We start from the raw sequence: 15,765 nt of genomic DNA, 5'->3' as shown, positions 1-15,765 counted from the left end.
CCCGATGGGGACCGAAACGTAACGTTGGCTGTTCATGATCTTTTCGGAATATAACTCGGTGTTGCTGGTCTTTTTTTTGGATATATATATATATATATACAGGTATAGGACCTGTTATCCAGAATGCTTGGGACCTGGGGCTTTCCGGATAAGGGATCTTTCCTTAATTTGGATCTCCATACCTTATGTCTACTAAAAAATCATTTAAGCCCAATAGGATTGTTTTGCCTCCAATAAAGATTAATTATATCTCAGTTGAGACCAAGTACATGGTTCTGTTTTATTATTACAGAGAAAAAGGAAATCATTTTTATAAATTAGAATTATTTGCTTATAATGGAGTCTATGGGAGATGGCTTTTCCATAATGCAGAACATTCCGGATAAGGGATCCTATACCTGTATAGAAATCCTGCATTCTCTTTCTGCTTTTGTAGTACAGTACTATTATTTTAGGACTTTCTGCAATTTCAGGTAAACTGTACACTGAGACATGGGTGGAAAAAAGTAGCCATAGTTGTGAACTACACTCAACATTAACCAGCAGCTGGAAGTTGTAGTTCCCAACTACTCTCTCCCTGGCACTGACACTAAGAACAGTATTTTTTAACATTAAAGACAAGCATCACCAGTGATTTTGCACAATCAGCAATTACATTCTATCAGTCACCTACAAGTTAGAAAACAAAAGCAAAGATCTGGTTGCTATGGACAATATCACCAGTGACGTTTGTCTCCAGTGTTAATCAATACACCCCCAAAACTGGGTCCCAAGGTGGGACACCTAATGTGTTTCCCATAGTCATCTCACGGTGACCATTAATAATGTATTTTTGCTTCTTGGATCATATCTGGAGTCACCTTAAATCCTTGTGAGCAAATGGCTATTTATCATCTGGTAATACTAGCCAAGCAGTTGCCAAGTTCTCCTTATGCTGACCTCTGATCCCATAGTAACCTGGCTGGGAATATGGCTGCAGGAGAGGCAGGCTTATTCATGTGCTGCATCATTACTTTTATTCATCCAAGCATGAAATGTATTATTGTTTTTCTTCATTTTCTGCCATTCATCCAAGGTATAAAACCTTTTCGGTGCATACACCATTCTATTCCACTGAAGTATTTTCAGTACAAAACTCTAATCCTTAGAACACGATGCATTCCCTAGATTGCCCCATCCATCTGTTTATAAAACAATCTTTTCTTTTTTTTTCTTCACTGAGTCCCCTGAGGGGAAGATTCATTTTAGCTGTAAGTAGATTTTCCTGTAGCTTCATGTTGCATTTAGGTTTGTCTTAAGGTGGCCACAAAAGGGAAGATTTCAGGCTACCTAATCGATCAGCCAGCAGGCCGATTGATCGGATCTTGTACAATTTGACCACACAGGTGGATGTCCAAATTGTACCGATCCCATCTTTTGGCCTGTGGACCAGACAATCGGATTGCTACAGAGCTGCAGCCCCCCCCACCCCTTTTGTTTCCTGCGTCTTTTTAATCCTATAGTGGTATAGATGGGGTTAGTAGCAATGTTCTCTCTAAGATGTGTACTCATGCATGCACACACAAGTTGTGACAGTAGCACACGTATGTAACTGTGGAGTGCACAGATAACACATACTGGACTTCCTGTGCATGTAGAATGTTTACCAAGCCAACATGTTTGTTGATTTTGACCATCACTTAGAACCATTATACAGAGATCATCATATATTTATGTAGCCCAAGCAAGTTACGCAGTACTTTACATTAATTTTGAAGGACATGTAAAGTCTATTTCACTAGTGGGGGGTGCCAAAATGTATCAGTAAGTTAAATCTTAGATAACTAAGTTTTTTCCCCAGGACGATGCTCCTGTTGAAGAGTATTGCACCAGCCTGTGAAAAAAAGGCTCACTGCCGCTTCAGCATTTTAATTAACCTCCTACTGGCATCCCAAGTATCCCTTGTGCAAATTCCTAATGCTCGAAGCCAAATGCCAAAGGAACATGATCTAATGTAAGGAGATGCCGGTAGTTTTTCCATGGGTCAGTTCTCTCCTAACAGGGGCCCAAAGAAAAACTGAGTAATTTATTTCAATGGGGGGGAGGTAACATTTTGCCACCCCTGGTGAAATAGATTTTAAATCTAATAAGAACTCGGGAGCAGAACCTAAATGTGCGAATATTAAGGGAGATGTACATCATTTGTTAGTAGGATTAATCTTACACTTATAAACAATTAGAGTTGCCATCTGGCTGGTATTTAACCGGCCTAATTAGTATATGACCAACTAGGGCCGATACTGGTATTGCAAATTTACCGGCAGTGCACTTGCATGTAAATTTGTACTACTCTATAAATCCCTTCCTTTCCTCACCTTCCCTACTGCCAATCAGCCTTTATAGTCACAGGTCCACCACCTATTTCCCCACCCAGTCCACCCATTACCTGGCCCATTAGCCTTTTCCCTGCCCAGCCCACCCATATTCCGACCCCTTACATCATATCCCCATTCCCCAAATGACATCACGGCCAGCATCCAACCTGAAGGCAGGTATTACAAACAAAAAAAGGTGGCAACCTGATAAGCAATGAAGGCACTTTGCACCTTGCCTAGCTTTCCATGCCATAAGGCAGGGATCCCTGACCTTTTTTATTTGCAAGCTACATTCAAATAGGGAGCAACACAGGTATAAAAATGTACCTGGGATGTCAAATAAGAGCTAGGATTGGCTATTTGGTAGCCCCTATGTAAACTGGCAGCCTACAGGTGGCTCTATTTGGCAGTACACTGGGTTTTTATGCAACCAAAACTTGCCTCCAAGCCAGGGTTCAAAAATAAGAACCTTCTTTGAGGCCACTGGGAGCAACATCCAGGCGGTTGTTGAGCAACATGTTGCTTGCGAGACACTGGTTGAGGATCACTGCCATAAGGCTTCACCGTATGAACTCCTAGAATAGGGTGCAAGGAGCTGGGCCTCAGTCTGGATGCAGTGCTGTAAACAGAAGGAGTGCGAGATGGGTATCCACTGGAATGTCCCCTTATCTGGGAAAGTACTGTAGCTGCTGAGCCCTATACTCAGTGGCATAAATTCCATACAGCAGACCCCATGGTCAGAGGGGGCCCCAGATGGGTGTTTGCGGTATAGCAGTTTCCTTACCCCTGCCCCTCCTAAAGAAACTTTGCCGCCTGCTCGCTCATTTGTGGCTGGCAATGAACGAGTGAGTGGGTGGCTGGGAGGCAAACGGGGGTTGATTTTAGGATATACACTTTTTGGACCCACTAAAGATCTTTTGCTGAGGGGCCTGGCCCACACAAGGTATCACACTGCCTAGAATTATTGCCTGCCTATGACAATTAAGTAAAGGGCTGTCTTGCACATAACATGACAGCCATAGGACATGAAATTCTGCACATGTTTAAGGGCACCAGTAACAATGGAAAAGGTACTCCATGAATTGGCCCTAAAGCCATACTGAATTCCTGGATTAAGGCAATCACTATAAAAGCATGAAAATAAAGTCAACTTTCTTTCCAACTCATATGTACAAATACAAACATGCAAAGAAGGAATATTTATTGTGAAGGTTCTCATTCATCCAGGTCATGGTACATCTATAGTAATAAGTCATATGAACTGGAGGTGCTGTGTTTTTTCTCTTCAAGATGTTTCACTAGTCATCCGACTTTCTGGAGTAAAATACCATGGAATCTTGCTCCAATCAGTATAATCTGTTTGACCCAATGCTGGTTATGCTAGAGACCACACAGAGGTAAGGTGTTGATTGTTTTAGCATGATTGGAGCTATGAGGTGTTATTAACTGGGCACAAATGCAGACACAAATGGTTGAAATAGTTACATTATCTGGAGGCAGTTTGCTCCTATAAGCACATAGAGAGGCTGCTTGTTGGAAAGTGCTGCGGTTTTTATATTATTGTTCATTTTTTCTGCAGATCAGTTCTTTTCTCACATATCTGCCTGAAGCGCTGAATATCTGATCCATCCGACACACAACGAATAAATGATATTCCTCATAGGCAGTAACATCATGCATGTCCTCCCTGTGCTGTGATCTTAATAAGGTCACGTTATCACAAGGGGAAAAAATCCTGTTGTCTCTATCCCAGTTCTTTTAAATCAATATATCAACATATGTTAGCAAAATGATCAAATATATAATTTGTTCTGAAAAGTTGCTAAAATTAGGGAAATAATGCCAGTCAAAAGAGTTTTCCAAAAGCTTGGAACCAGGGGCATAGCCAGTGTCGGACTGGGTCAGTGGGACACTAGGAAAAAAACAGATCGCTCCCGTTCACCGATAACTGTTGGCGTCAGCACTCCCCCTCCCATTGCGGCTGCATGGAGGAAGTGCATTATGCCGTGGGGGAGTAGGGGTCCCACAGTGCAGCCCGGTGGGCTTGGGATACCCCAGTCCAACACTGGCCATAGCTATAGAGAAAGCAGACCCTGAAACAGCCTCAGGATGAAGAGCCTTTTTGCTTGTCTCTACAATTAACCTGCTGGGAGGCAGATTCATTTTAACATCTATTTAAAACACTGCTCGGTACCCTAGTTTTTAAATGCACGACAGGTAGCACCAAAGTGTTAAGTAAATAAACTCCTACACGTGTTAAAAAGAATTACTGAAATCAGTATGCTAGTTTCTCTTTAAGTCAAATACTAGGCTGACTAGTTCTCAGTCAGAAGAGGAGGAGGATTTATTTACAGCATCCCTTTCTATGCCTCAAGCTTCCCTGACCTCCACATTTTCACGTGGCAGAAGAAATCTTAAAACTTTGCCCGTCCTTCATAATTTAGAAGGGATGAAGCAGTCATTGCCTGTTCTAACGAGGCATAATACAGAAGACTCGCAATTGGTTGGCCAAGCCCGTGGAGTCTGTGGTTGCCATGCCAACCATAATCACCTCTAGTTCCCAGGACCTGGGAGCTGTAACATAAAGTGTTCAGCAGGCTCACAGCTTGAGTGAGTGAGAGAGAATATCACTTATTATTTATAATCACCAGCACTTGATTGTTTTTTCTCCTTCTTGTTTTACAGAGTAAGAAGGAAACTTGGGTATTTTTTGTCTTTGCTCTAAAACATATTTTTTCCTGTATAAAGGTGTGAATTATATTTGCGGCATCATACATTTAAAAAAATAAAACGTGTTTTAACAGCTGAAGAGGAAGCGGGATTAATTCGAGAAATGACACCCAGATATTTATTTCCTCGTGTTTAGATTTTTTTTTGGTGTCATAAATCAGCCCCGAGGACAGAAACAGATTGCATTCCGCCAGCAAGAAGAATATTAACAAAAGACTAGAAGAAAAAGGCAAAGAAGTATGAGGAGCAAATGACTTTTTCCATGGGGCCCGACACTGTTTAGTGCAAAGATCTGGAAGGAAGCACTTTGGCATCAGTGTGTGAAATTGATAGAAATTTGCAGCACCTATTTCTGACAAGTTCTTAGAAATCTCCGTGAGGAAATCTGTCTTGTTGATTTAAGCTGCCGGAATTACTCGGCTTGGCATTGACTTTATCCTTTGCTTTGGGAGAGAGAGAGATCACAGAAGGGGGTAAATCTGGGCGACGGGAAATAATTACCTTTCTGATTGTAGTGCAGAGTCGACACTTGTCCTTGCATTGCTGCTTGAAGGAGCAACATGAGCAGGTGCCAGAAGAGGTGTAAGAAGCAACTGAGCAAAGTTGCTCGCTATTTCTATCATTTCGTCACTGGGACCCTCACGCAAGGTAGGGGGGTCTGCGTGTAGCTGAACCCTGATGCTTCATTTACATGCTAATTGAATAGATTGTCCTCCAGCTTTCCAGACATCTGGGAGAGAGCTGAACTGACATGTTGGCTTTTGTAGGATATTGTTGGGGTGTTAAGTCACCTTTTTTTATTGGTGGAGGGGCCACTGATGAGTCTAATTTGTCAACTGAGGAGTTAATCTCAGTGCTACCTCCTTTACAGGAAATATTTATAAGCTAGCTCTTTTTCGCTGCATTTTCATTTTAAAAGCTCAGCTCTATTATGTGTTTATTTTGTGCTTGCTGTCAGTGTCGTATGATGGAACGGCCATTAAACAGTCCTAGACAGTATGAAATATTCTCTCATTCAGTGCTCCAGTGCATAATCTGCAAATAAGGCTGCCGGAGAGTAATAAGCCACCAAACGCTGATACTGTACCAAGTACAAAACTCTCTCTAATTAGTGAGATCACAGAGATGTCATTTGTACTGCTCTCTAGTCCTTAACCTTAATGATTAGAGCAACAAGAAACGTTGGTACTCTTATATGCACCTCTGACACCATGAAATGAGTGATTAAAAAAACAACAACAAAAAGATGGGGGCAATGTCTGAGCATTGGTGGGAGGGGTGTAACATATTTGTGTTACGCCAGTGGGATTACGCTTAGTTACTATGCATTAATGCAAAAGACAGGGCAAGATGTATGGAACTCTCTTTTACTGCTTCGTAATTATGGGAGATCAACATGTATTTCATCTGTTGATGTGGTGTTTACAGCCCGTAGCTAATTTGCAAGAACAAAATAGGAACAAGAAAACATGTATAGTATTAAGGTGAAGAATGGCATGTCTATGTTACGTGACTCTTGTCTTGAGCAAATTTTTTCGCCAGGCATGGATTGGCTGCAAAATTATGCATTTCCCCATTGGTGAACAAAACTGCGGCGAAAATTCACCACAACAAAAAATTTGCCAAGTGAGATAAAAGTCGATTTCGTGTAAAAAAGTCATGGTCTTATCGAAAAAGTCACAGTTGCATCAAAAAAAGCTATTTTTCACGATTTGCACATCACTACTCTTGTCTGCTGCAGGTCCAAAATACTGGATCCAATGCATAGTTACAGTATCTACCATGGTGAGACATAACCCTGCCTGGGTACACAAAAGGCTGAGAATTCTAGCAGTGGGACTAGAACTGTATTCCATTTACTGAAAAATATAATTTACTGTTACCTATCAGTGTTATAAGGCGTGTGCTTGCCTCAGAGACGTACATATAATTCATATAAATAAGTTGCACTGTATTTATGAGGGCAGCTATTCAAGATTAAATAGGGCAATAGGGACAGGTCTAGATATACAGTTATGCTGTGTAGAATATAAAGGCTTCAGTATTTAACCAGGGAGATAATCAGGGGTCAAATGTCTTTCATGACCCTGTAAAAGAAAACCTCACTCACATAAAATTGGACATTTGTTGACACAACATAGTCCATGTGTAGGTTCTGGTTGGTCAGTTGCACAAAGGGTGTTCTGACTGCCGATTCTGTCCAGCAGGAAACTGCAGTGGTCAATAACCCCTGTCTGCCTGTCATTGCTCCTGATATTTTGAAATAGAAAGCACACGGGGGGAGATTTAGAAAGAAAAAATAACTTTATGGTCTCTTTGTTACTATTACTTTATTATATTTATTCTTAATTAACCCCCTTTCTATTAGGCATATGTCCTTATTGGTATTTACTATATCTCTGTGTTTACTCCTGTATACATATGTTAATTTGATGTGATTTTTGTGCTAGCCACCTGCTCTTTACACATTAGATGCAGGAGGTATCTGTATCATTAGAAATTGATGTAAAAGCAAGAGGGGGGCAGAAGGGGCAGCACCTGCTCCAGCAAAGGGGGGCTAATTTAACAATTTTTCTGGTGTCTGTTACTAGTTCTGCCCCTGCTGCTTCCTGTCTGCATTTAATATGGGCTGATAAATAAACACACATAATGGCAAATAGCTATATAGTTTATTAGCCTGCTGCCTGTCTGTCTATTTGCCCACTTGCCCATTTTTTTTTCTTCCAGTCATCCCACACATAAACCCCCCTACTCTTTCTTTCTATTCCCTGGAGGTTTTTCTCTTCCTTTTACTTCCCTCCTAATAACATGTATCTTGTTTTCTGCCCACGTAGAATGATGCTACTCAAGACAAATTTATATTTTCAGTATATTTTTAGAACTGTAGTAAAAGTAAAATCTTTCTTTTTAATAAAAACATCTCTCAAGTCATTGCTCTGCTCAGTGGGTGCGATCTTTTTATATCAACAGATAATCCTAGTGTCATTTCCTCTCCTACGATATTATCATGTTGTGACCATCTGCCAATTTGCCTGTTCTTTATTGTTTGCTTTAACATCAATTTAATTGCAGTTTATCTCTTAATAGTAAGCTTAATTTATGAAGCCCCCTTTCCTTTTACATTTTAGATGTTTGTGTCTCTTTAACATTTAGCTAAATTAAGGAATTCTGGGTAAAACTGCTGCTTAAACCATTGTTGAAGGTCCAGGACGTCCCGGACCTTACCAACTGCTTTCTTAGCAATTAGTTCACTTTATTATTAAAAAAACATATTAATAATTTTTTTGGGATCCTTTGGCTCAGAGGCCTCATGTTAAAGAGACAAAGTTGGATAGAATTATTTTCTCAAAATTTCTGTTTAGCTCTACAATTTGCCTGTACCTTCAGACCAGGGCAGCATTAATGCAGCCAGTTGTCACTTACAACAAAAACCCACTAGAGAGTCCAGGTTGGATGCAAACCACAGCTTTATTTGCACAATAACAACAATGAATATAATGTGGATATAAATAATGCAAATCATACAACATCACCCCAGCAATGCTTTGCAGCAAGCTTCACTTGTTGAGTGGGCTGCCTTCCATGCCAGCTGCCAGGTACAGCTGTGTGCCAATGGGCAAGTAAAAGCAAGGTAGGTCTGACTGCACCCCTGCCTCCAGGTGCCCCACTGAACTGTACCTAGCAGGGGAATATCACCTCCTGTCCAATTCCTGGTAGGGGGGGGGAGCAGAATACTTCTCCCCATGCTGCCAACAAAAAAAAGAAGCATCCCTGTAACTCTTTATATAGACCTTATGCTAACCACTGTCCCCCTTTCCTACCTTTTCCTATTAACCCTGTCCTGACTTTCTAGACAGTCAGTGCTCCCTTACCTTTAACTGGTGTCTGAGGAGTGACATTAAGTTTCTTCAACTACAATACCCATGATTCTTTGTTAGACTCTGGATGACAACAGATTACAAGAACTGCATCTGAGCAACATCCAAACCCTATCTTCCAGCAGCTGCTAATAAGGCACAGGGAACAGTGTTGTGACCTAGATAAAATTGTGAGGTATTTGAGCATGGAAAACAAAGGGGATTAGTTACACTTTGTAAGTGAGATTCAGTGATTTAGTGAGAGGGGCTTTATAATTGCAGCCAGGCCCCAGCCTGTAAAGTGAGAAAAACACAGCAAAGTGGGTTCTGTTTAAATATTATTGTTCTGTATTTTATAAAAGAAACTGACTATGGCAGTTCCATGTGACATCAGGCGTGTGATGTCTACAATGGCCAAATCCAAGTTCTAGAATATCAAGATGGTACAGCTGGTAACCATGCAATAGATTAGCCCAATCAGTGGTTTTGCTGGAAAGGATCACTACCGTATTTGCTGAGAACAATTCCATTGTGGTGCAGTTCTAGGGTTTGGGGAGAGATAATTGAAAATCTTTACATGAAAGAAGTAGCAATTCCTGTGATTCTACAGCCAACAAGTAGATCATGTGTCTGGCAACAGATCACACATGATACAGCAACCTAAATCAACCAATAAGCAGATAGCTTTTATTGGTACAGTACAGAAATTATCATGAAAGAAAACATATGATAGGTTGCTTGCTCATATTGTTATGTAACCCCTGTAGTGCTGAATGCAATATAATTTTGCAATTTAATATTGTTCATGATCAGGCCTCTAAAAAAAGGAAAGCCATGCAATGAAAAGTTCGACAATATATGATGTGTAATGTAGTTTCTCTCCAAAGTCTTATTTTGCCTTGATACTGTTTTTTTTTATTAACCTTACTCTTTCATCAAACATACATAGGATGTATATAATATCAGTGCTATGCCTGTGAAACCATCCTCAGGATTAAACTCTAAATAAACCCTGGGATGATATAGGTATGGAGAGATGGGGGGTACCCAGATATCCCTATTTGTCTATCTAGGTCAGGGGTCCCCAACCTTTCTTACTCGTGAGCCACAGTCAAATGTAAAAAGACTTGGAGAGCAACACAAGCACCATAAAAGTTCATGGAGGAGCCAAATAAGGGCTAAGATTGGCTATTAGGCAGCCTCTATGCACTATCAGCCTCTATCAGCTTACAGGAGGCTTTATTTGGTAGTTCATCTTGTTTTTATTCAACCAAAACTTGCCCCCAAGTCAGGAATTCAAAAATAACTACCTGGTTTGGGGGCACTGAGAACAACATCCAAGGGGTTGGTGAGCAACATGTTGCCCCTGAGCCACTGGTTGGGGATCACTGATCTAGGTGCTTAAGTGCTACTGTATTTAGGCAGCATCTAATGGAACATTCTAAAGTGGCACTTTAACTGTTTAAAGAACAATGAATTATTTTCTCTGTTCTTGCTCAAATAGCTGTTAGTAGTAGCTGATAGTCAGGAAAGAGCAAGTGGGATGCTATGGGCAGCCCCGTATCCCTCATTGTCTCCTCAGTTGGCTGCCTTGTTTTATTCACTGGCTAAGGGATCGTGAATGCTTGGAGGTTAAGGTTAGCAATTAGTGAGACTGGTTGGTCATAAATTAGCTTGCTGGTGACTTTTCAACTTGCCAACAGTTGCTAGGGGCACCACTATGTCCCCAATAGGAGTTATATGGGGTACCCAAAGGGGCTGAAAGCACAGCCCCAAGCAGATGAGCAAGAGGCAGATGAGCAGAGAGGAAGGTTTTATTTATAAAGATGACAAAGCCCTGAAATGTACAGTATTCATTTAGTCATTTTGTATATAATTAATATATTTGAGCATTATTACCACTATAGTATTTATAGTTCACAGCGCTGTACAAGAGGATAGAATACTTGGGAACATTTTATTTCCTTTTATTTTCTTTGATACTGTTCATGGCCAGCAGTTTTACAAGTCTTATTTATTTAAATCACATTCTTTTCAACATTAGTTCACTGAATAGTTTCCATCGACCTAAGCTTGCTAACTAACTGGTTAAAACAATTGCCAGTTCAGTGAGAAATACTTTATATAAAGATCTTCACCGCTATGCCTACCTTAAGGTGGACAATATTGGATGGATTCAATCGTTTGGCACTCAGGCCTCAATCTGACAGAAAAATCTAATCTTCCTTATCAATATCTGGCCAATATCTGACTGATATAGGTCGGGCTCTCCACAAAAAATATAGCAACATACTGAACCAATTCCAAACCCCAATTTGGAAGTGTAAATCTGAGCCCAAAAAAAAAGTAAGCACTTTCAGTTGTGAATTATCCAGTGCTTTAAAGGGAAAGTATAATAATACTACTTCATCATTTTAGTACATTAGCTTATTTATATCACCTGATGTTTTTATCATTGACAGTTCTATTTTAAAGCTTCTTTAGTATGTGCATTTACACTGAATATTAATTGTTAAAGAGACCTTTCAAGAGCACATACTATGTGGAAACCTCTAACATTAATGGGCATATGTATCAAAATTTGAGTTTAGAGCTTAATACATAAAAAACTCACCCACAATATATTCATTTTTAGAAGCATATTTATGAAATGGTGTAACTTTCACCCATTGATGTATACGCTTCTAAAAATCCTATAGGAATGAATAGATTGTGGGTGAGTTTTTATGAATCAAGCTCTAAACTCTCAACATGTGTGTGCTATTTCACCCTTGTATGTTGTCTTAAGCTGGCCATACACGGGCGATGTCGCCAAGCGAGCGGATCTTCACCCGATATCCCCACCTACGGGTGGGCGATATCCGGGAGGCATGTAGGCGAATTTAATCGTTTGGCCCTGGGGCCGATGCGGTCCCCGATTCGAGGATTTTCTAACCTGGCCGATCGATATCTGGCCAATTTCAGGCCAGATATCAGTCGGCCAGGCCCCTCGGTTCTGCCCCTACACGGGCCGATAAGCTGCCGAATCGGCCCAAGGGACCGATATTGGCAGCTATAATCGGCCCGTGTATGGGGACCTTAAGTAAGAATTCAACAAGCAAAGGTAGCAAAAAAAGCATCCCATGAAGCAGAGTATATTAAATTCTGCCAAGTTTTGGAACCGTGTATTTATATGTAGTCTGGCCTGTCACAGCGGTCACTGTAATATTTGTCTTGCAGTGCTCCTGTCCTTTTATTCTAGATTAGCTGCAGCTCTTCCTCTATATATTCCCTCCTTCCCTCTTATCTGAAACAATGCTCTTACATTAATCACACAGCCCTATGACTAATGTTCAGCTTTAATTAAAACTGATTCGCAGATATGGAAATGGACATTCATTTTTCTCTTCTTCACAGGTATGTCACACTGTCTTTGCTGCATAATTTAGGTACTGGCTGCATTAACACTCTATTGTAGTGATGTCCCACTTAGATAAGGGCACTCTGAATGTATATATATTCCCCAGTATCTGATCATTTTTAGCCACTATCTTTATAATAGAAAATGAAGGTTAGAGACAGTTATTGTTGGTATGTGGGAGCAGCAGAGCTGCCATCATGAAGCTGTGTTGCCATGATAGCGATGCCCAGAAGCCCCACCTGGTTACAGAAGTGAAGGGCTAATAATTAATACAAGATAAAAATGTAAAAAATGACCAAATGAAAAGATGATTGCTCAGTAACATACTAATGGAGAAATTAAACAAAAGGTGCAATGTTTCTTACTGGTCTGAACAGCAATACTGGATGTAGTCACCATTGGGACCCACAGTGCGGTTTGTGATTCTTTGGGGCCCCAGTTTGGTAAGCCTGTTGACACAACTAGCTGAGCAAACCCTGGAGCTACCAACATGTCCAGGGTGGCATTTGCCAGGATTTCTCAGAGCCCATAGGCACACAAGCAAGTCTATGTAAGGACTAGTAGAGGAACAAACAAAAGGATGCTCAGCACAACTATGCGGAAGTGACAGCAATTGTGGCCATTTGTAAATATCCATTAGGCATAGTGGAATGCAGAGGAATCCATAGAAATCCATAGCAAATGCATTTAAAAAGAACTTGTCAGGCCACAGTCACACATGGTGTGCCATCCGAGAGAATGGAGTTGCCTCTTTTTTTGCTATTAATACTGGCCTTGGCAGTGACATCACTTGGGGGTGGGGAAATGGGCAGGCTATGCGGGGAAATTGGTCGATAGGGAGGGGAAATGGGAAAGGCAGAGGCTGACCTCTATATAAAAGGGGGTGATAAGCCGTGAAGGGAGTCAGGAAAGGGAGGGATTGTAGGTAGGGTCGCCACCCTTACAAATTTATATTCCTAGGAATAGAATAACTTCTATTCATCACTTATCTCTGCACAAGTGCCACTTAAGAGCAGTGTTGCCAATGGGGAGCAAGCCTGTTGGCCCTGAAAACATAATACTATTCGATTTATAAGTAAAGTTTATTTTTTAATTATCCTCAAAGGGTATGTAAACCTAAAAATATAAATTTGCCAAATAAAAGACATGGAAAATTGTAATAGACTTTCCAGTATAAATGTTCACAGTTTTTATCTTGAAATGCAAATGCACCCAGAAGCAGTATTTCTCTGTTTCTTTCACTGCTGGTTCTGACTCTTGAAACAATAGTAGCAGAAATTACGATCCTCGCCATTTCTTAATGATCCTCACCATCTGTTCTAGGCAACATATGTCCCATTCAAACAAATGGAGGGTTATTTTCTTGGGGTACAAGGTTATTTTGATTGCCATGGCTCTTGATAGAGAGGGAGGCACAAATAAAAAAATGGATGCACCATGAGCCTTAGCATGTGGCTTTTATTTTCGTATAGCCATGATTTATATGTTTCTGTGTTGCACTTTCCACTGGAGCTCAAGGTTGGACACTTGTTCCAAATGTCCTTTTACTTAACATATTTTCAACACCCCTTTTCAGTCAATCTTATTTTAATAAGATGGTGACCAGTTAGAAAAAAAACTGACACAGATCATTACTGTGTATATCATTGCCTTGGCTCCTTGCATTTTTATAAAGAGGCGAGCTATATTTCCGAGTAGAATTCTGTCATTGGGAGACCTTGAGTCATGCTGCTGATTAAAAAAAAACAAACATGAACATTATAAACCAAGCAAACTATGGCTAAGGTAGAGTTAATTTTACAGGAGCTTAAAGGAAAACTATACCCTCAAATAATGTAGGTCTCTATAAAAATATAAATAGTGGCTCAAGGGAAAAGATGTAAAAGGGCAATATTTACTGTTATATATATTCCAGTTTGGCAAGATACTTTCATAGGGCACATAATATGATATTAACTACCTGTTGGTCACATATTCTTCATATTCTTTCTGGGGATATAGTTTTTAAGGTGGGGTGACCTGGTTAGACAATTTTTACTGTATAAAATTTACTAGAGATCCTTTTCCTCATCCCAATCGACCAATGTATGACCAAGCTGGATTGTAGATTATATAGATTGTAAGCTCTACGGGGCAGGGACCTCCTTCCTCTTGTGTCCTCGACTCTTAACTTATTGCTGCTGTATTTATCTGTATTTATTATTATACTTTGTATTTATCTATTATCTTAACACCCTGTTTGTATTAACGTATTCTACTGTACAGCGCTGCGTACATAAGTAGCGCTTTATAAATAAAGATATACATACATATACAAGCTGCATAAGAAAGTTCATACTCCAATCATTCTTGAGTAAATCAGAGCAATTTGAGTTTGAATTGTACAATCTCTCCTAACAGAGAGCTTGAAAATTCAGATTGCTAACTGAGATGTTGGTCCAAATACAAGCTGTTCCAGAATACCACAGATGAGGGGAGCACCAAATGCAGTATTACTGCGTCAAAAGCTTCATTGCTGACTACAGACACAACATGTGTCGGGCCCCTTAGAGCCGTTTTCAATTGAGAAAGGGCTAGAAGGGGCCCGAAACATGTTGTGTCTGTAGTCAGCAATGAAGCTTTTGGAGCAGTAATACTGCATTTGGTGCTCCCCTCATCTGTTCAGTACTTTGTGCTGTTTGACTTGCGGGAAGCCTCTGGGGGATCGATGCATCGGGTCTGACAGGCTGTGCGCTTGAACGACACTCGACCGATTCTGTTCCAGAATACCCACTGCCTACAAAGTTTCCTAGCAGTATTCTCGTTGAGCCCATGGAAAGCAAAGATGTCTGTGTTGATATGGTATCACATAGTTTTGTCTCATAATAGCAACTCCGTTAAAATTTAGGGACTGACCTGCAAATGGATGGATATAAAGGTAAACTGTATGTTTGTACTTGATAGCAATAAAAAGTTAGCTTGCATTTGCTGGTCACCTGTTTTAAAGCAAATATCTAATTGGTGGATATGGCTTACTAGACCTGGTGCAAACTTTGTGACTTTTATTCCATGGCCCCAACAGTTTTAAAAGCAACTTGGCTCAGATCTTCATAATGTAAAATATGTGTGTATGCAGGTTATATATGCAGTTATATTTTCTTCATAGGCACTGTACCTAAGGCAGTGATTGGGGGTTCTGATTCCAGAGCCCTCCACCAGATACTTGCTGCAAAGTGGTGATGGGGGTACCTCTCTGATCCAATAAGAACATGTGTATAAATTATTGTCTATATGCCAAACAGGTAGGAGATAAAGCTGGGATGGGAGGGAAATAGTAGGGTTTTTGAAGAAATTTTTATAGCAACCAATAAGATGCTTTCTTTTAAACATGTGACCAGTAAATGCTACTTACTGATTGGTTGCTATGAATTACTGCTCTGGGCAA

General features: G+C 40.4%; 1 protein-coding gene across 2 annotated transcripts in view; it reads left to right on the top strand.

The window, feature by feature from the left end:
• The window catches only part of kcnip2 (Kv channel interacting protein 2), a 238,699-nt gene that overhangs the window by 88,360 nt on the left and 134,574 nt on the right, over positions 1–15,765 (top strand). Inside the window, exon 1 of one of the 2 annotated variants that reach the window (XM_031906013.1) lies at positions 4,966–5,732. The exons of the other annotated variant lie outside the window; for it this stretch is intronic. Coding sequence (XP_031761873.1) covers positions 5,645–5,732 — 88 coding nt within the window. The 5' untranslated portion in view covers positions 4,966–5,644. Of the gene's footprint in view, positions 1–4,965; positions 5,733–15,765 lie in introns of those variants that run through there. 2 annotated transcript variants of the gene reach the window in all.

This window comes from Xenopus tropicalis, chromosome 7 (assembly GCF_000004195.4).
Source record: "Xenopus tropicalis strain Nigerian chromosome 7, UCB_Xtro_10.0, whole genome shotgun sequence".
NCBI lineage: Eukaryota > Metazoa > Chordata > Amphibia > Anura > Pipidae > Xenopus > Xenopus tropicalis.
The sequence above is the reverse complement of the archived record's forward strand: the minus strand, read 5'-3'. Positions and strand labels throughout refer to the sequence as shown.